Here is a 4,083-nt window from a genome sequence, read left to right on the forward strand (position 1 = left end):
GGGGGGTATAAACTTAGTGATGTTTGGGATCACATTCTTAATAACTGATATTTGTTTCCTTATTGTTTGTAACTTTGTATAGAATGAATAAAGTGCAATAGATAAAAATTATATATGGCCGAACAAAGCTTTTGATAAGATACTGAATTGATTGCATTTGCCTATAAATATTGATTAGCTTAAGTTATCTCACGTGAACATGTTGGAACAGGATTACTCCAAGTCCCGTCAGCTTGGCATGTGACAGAGGTAGCGCCGTTCAGTTGGTATCCCGGGTTGCATTCAAAGGTGACCGTGTCCTGGTAGGACCTAGCTCCGATAGGACGCAGGACTCCGAACGCTGGGGCCGCCAACGCCGGACATTGTCTGCCTGCAAAAGTTAAATAGTCTTGGTTAACTGGTTAACAGCCCTTCATACCCACATGAGAGGCGTAATAAACCGCTATGCCGTCTGAATGAAATACATTCCTGGATATTTCATGTAGAAATTTTTGCTGCATTTAAAATATTTGCAAATTCCTTGTGAACCAGGTGTGTGATCTCGAAGTGGGAAAATATCGAAGGGTGGTCTGGTTTGAGTAGAACCCCATTCTGAGCATTCCAACGACGTTCGATTTTGACGATTCTTAATTCCACTTGGTGCTGCTTAACTCATGCAGGAATAACTGTGAAGAGGCTTTTAATTTAGGGGTCCACATATTGTTACATGGAGTGAAAAAACGCCTAGATGATGCGTACATGTGCATTTTTTATCACCATCTATTTATGCTTAGATGTATGTTTCATATTTTATTGTATTGTATTGCATATATTAATTAGATAAAAGTCGTCTTACGTGTGCATGTTGGAACAGGATTACTCCATGTCCCGTCAGCTTGGCAGGTCGTAGTAGCAGTGCCGTTCAGTGCGTATCCGGTGTTACAGGTGAAGGTGACCACGGTCTGGTAGGAGGTCGCTCCTGTGCTGAGCGCTCCGTTAGATGGGGCCGTCAGCGTCGGACATTGTATGGCTGCAATGACTAAAATGGTGAAGAACCTTTTTTTCAGATGACCATTAATGTACTAATGATGAACAAAACAAAAAAAATGTTAATCTTTATCATGTTTTGAATACAGAAAGGTTGCTCGATTGCCCTCCAATACAAAAATGTATTATAGATGCCTTTATCTATTCTCGTACTGAAAAAAATAAATGTCTTTTTGCTATCTGTTGGTGTCATACATAAATCTAAGGACATTTCAATCGGTAGAAAAAATTATAATAAAATGAAGGTCGTCTTACGTGTGCATACTGGAACAGGATGACTCCATGTCCCGTCTGCTTGGCAGGTCGTAGTAGCAGCGCCATTCAGTGCGTATCCGGTGTTACAGGTGAAGATGACCACGGTCTGGTAGGAGGTCGCTGTGGTGCTGAGCGCTCCGTTAGCTGGGGCCGTCACCGTCGGACATTGTATAGCTGCAATGGCTGAAATGGTCAAGAACCGTTTTTTCAGATAACTATTAAATAATGTACTAATAATGAACAAAACAATAAATGTTAATCTTTAATATGTTTTGAATACAGAAAGATTATTCGATTTCCCTCCAATACAAAATATATTATGTATGCCTTTATCTATTCCCGTACGGAAAAAAAAACTAAATGTCTTTTTACTATCTGGTGAATGTCATGCATAAATCCATGGACATTTCAGTTGGTAGAAATAATTATATCAACTTGCAGGTCGTCTTACGTGTGCATACTGGAACAGGATGACTCCATGTCCCGTCGGCTTGGCAGGTCGTACGAGCAGCGCCGTTCACTGCGTATCCCGTGTTACAGGTGAAGGTGACCCCGTTCGGGTAGGAGACCGCTCCGGCAGGACTCACCGCTCCGTTAGCTGGGGCCACCCGAGCCGGACATTGGACCGCTGCAATGGTCAAATAGTTACATCCATCCTAATATCTGCGGTCGCATGTTCTCGTCACTATAGCGCGTAAAAACGTTTCGTAAGAAATTACAAGATTCTACAGTATCAAACTCATCTTACGTGTGCATGTTGGGACAGGATGACTCCACGTTCCGTCAGCTTGGCACGTAGGAGTAGAAGCTCCGTTCAGTGTGTATCCCGAGTTACAGGTGAAGGTGACCGAGTTCGGGTAGGAGACCGCTCCGGTAGGACTCACCGCCCCGTTAGCTGGGGCGGCCCGATCCGGACATTGGACCGCTGCAATATAAAGTACAAAAATTAATGAGATATGCCTTTTGCTGAGTAGGACACGTACGTACGTCTAGGAGATAATTGGACACAAAACAACCTGCAAAAGAAGCATCTTGTATTAAATGATATTCTTAGATCGACTCCGCCAACCTTAAATAGATGTCTGTTTGCCAGCGCTTAAATTCTGAAAGGGACGACACATCCAATATCCTCACCGCTAAATCTCAGTTAAATGATTTATTTATCTTGCGAGGAATTTCTTGTGTATACTAGTGCCAGATTAATCTTACGTGTGCATGTTGGAACAGGATGACTCCAAGTTCCGTCGGCTCGGCACGTAGGGTTAGGAATGCCGTTCAGTGTGTATCCCGAGTTACAGGTGAAGGTGACCCCGTTCGGGTAGGAGACCGCTCCGGTAGGAGTCACCGCTCCGTTAGCCGGGGCCGTCAGAGTCGGGCATTGGACCGCTGCAATATAAAGTACAAAAATAGATAAAAAAATATAAAACATCTAGCTAGAAAAGACAACACAATATCTTATATATGCTTTTTGCTGAGTAGGACAAGTATGTATGTCTAGGAGATAATTGATCTTTATGGAAAAAACCTGCAAAACAAAAATTTTACGTACGCGTTCTATGATTGTGTACCAAATTATACACTTTAGATTGACTTTGTCCACCGTACCTAGGCGTCTGTTTGCAAACGCTTGTTTTGAAAGAAATTACCCTTCTGATATCCTCACTACTAAATGGCCGTTGAATAATTTATTTTGGTAAGAATTTCTTGTGTATACTAGTGCCAAATAAATCTTACGTGTGCATGTTGGAACAGGATGACTCCATGTTCCGTCAGCTTGGCACGTAGGAGTAGAAGCTCCGTTCAGTGTGTATCCCGAGTTACAGGTGAAGGTGACCGAGTTCGGGTAGGAGACCGCTCCGGTAGGAGTCACCGCCCCGTTAGCTGGGGCGGCCCGAGCTGGACATTGGACCGCTGCAATATAAAGTACAAAAATGAAATATGCCTTTTGCTGAGTAGGACACGTACGTACGCCTAGGAGATAATTGGACACAAAACAACCTGCAAAAGAGTCTTGTATTAAATTATATTCTTAGATCGACTCCGCCAACCTTAAATAGATGTCTGTTTGCCAGCGCTTAAATTCTGAAAGGGACGACACATCCAATATCCTCACCGCTAAATCTCAGTTAAATGATTTATTTATCTTGCGAGGAATTTCTTGTGTATACTAGTGCCAGATTAATCTTACGTGTGCATGTTGGAACAGGATGACTCCACGTTCCGTCGGCTCGGCACGTAGGGTTAGGAATGCCGTTCAGTGTGTATCCCGAGTTACAAGTGAAGATAACCCCGTTCGGGTAGGAGACTGGACCGATAGGAGTCACCGCTCCGTTAGCTGGGGCCGCCCGAGCCGGACATTGGACCGCTGCAATATAAAGTACAAAAATAGATAAAAAATATAAAACATCTAGCTAGAAAAGACAACATAATATCTTGTATATGCTTTTTGCTGAGTAGGACAAGTATGTATGTCTAGGAGATAATTGATCTTTATGGACAAAAACTGAAAAACAAAAATTTTACGTACGCGTTCTATGACTGTGTACCAAATTATACACTTTAGATTGACTTTGTCCACCGTACCTAGGCGTCTGTTTACAAACGCTTGTTTTGAAAGAAATTACCCTTCTGATATCCTCACTACTAAATGGCCGTTGAATAATTTATTTTGGTAAGAATTTCTTGTGTATACTAGTGCCAATAAATCTTACGTGTGCATGTTGGAACAGAATGACTCCAAGTTCCGTCGGCTCGGCACGTAGGTTAGGAATGCCGTTCAGTGTGTATCCCGAGTTACAGGTG

At 42.7% G+C, this 4,083-nt stretch overlaps 1 protein-coding gene across 1 annotated transcript in view; it reads right to left on the reverse strand.

Annotated features, from left to right (window-relative positions):
* The window catches only part of LOC109483322 (sushi, von Willebrand factor type A, EGF and pentraxin domain-containing protein 1-like), a 27,009-nt gene that overhangs the window by 11,465 nt on the left and 11,461 nt on the right, over positions 1–4,083 (reverse strand). The window contains exons 11-15 of the mRNA XM_019786311.1: positions 3,470–3,617; positions 3,016–3,192; positions 2,491–2,667; positions 836–1,009; positions 194–370 (exon numbers count right to left, since the gene is read on the reverse strand). Of these exons, the coding sequence (XP_019641870.1) occupies positions 194–370; positions 836–1,009; positions 2,491–2,667; positions 3,016–3,192; positions 3,470–3,617 (853 nt within the window). The remainder of the gene's footprint in view (positions 1–193; positions 371–835; positions 1,010–2,490; positions 2,668–3,015; positions 3,193–3,469; positions 3,618–4,083) is intronic.

This window comes from Branchiostoma belcheri, unplaced genomic scaffold, assembly GCF_001625305.1.
Source record: "Branchiostoma belcheri isolate BF01 breed outbred unplaced genomic scaffold, Haploidv18h27 scaffold64, whole genome shotgun sequence".
In the NCBI taxonomy this organism is placed as follows: domain Eukaryota; kingdom Metazoa; phylum Chordata; class Leptocardii; order Amphioxiformes; family Branchiostomatidae; genus Branchiostoma; species Branchiostoma belcheri.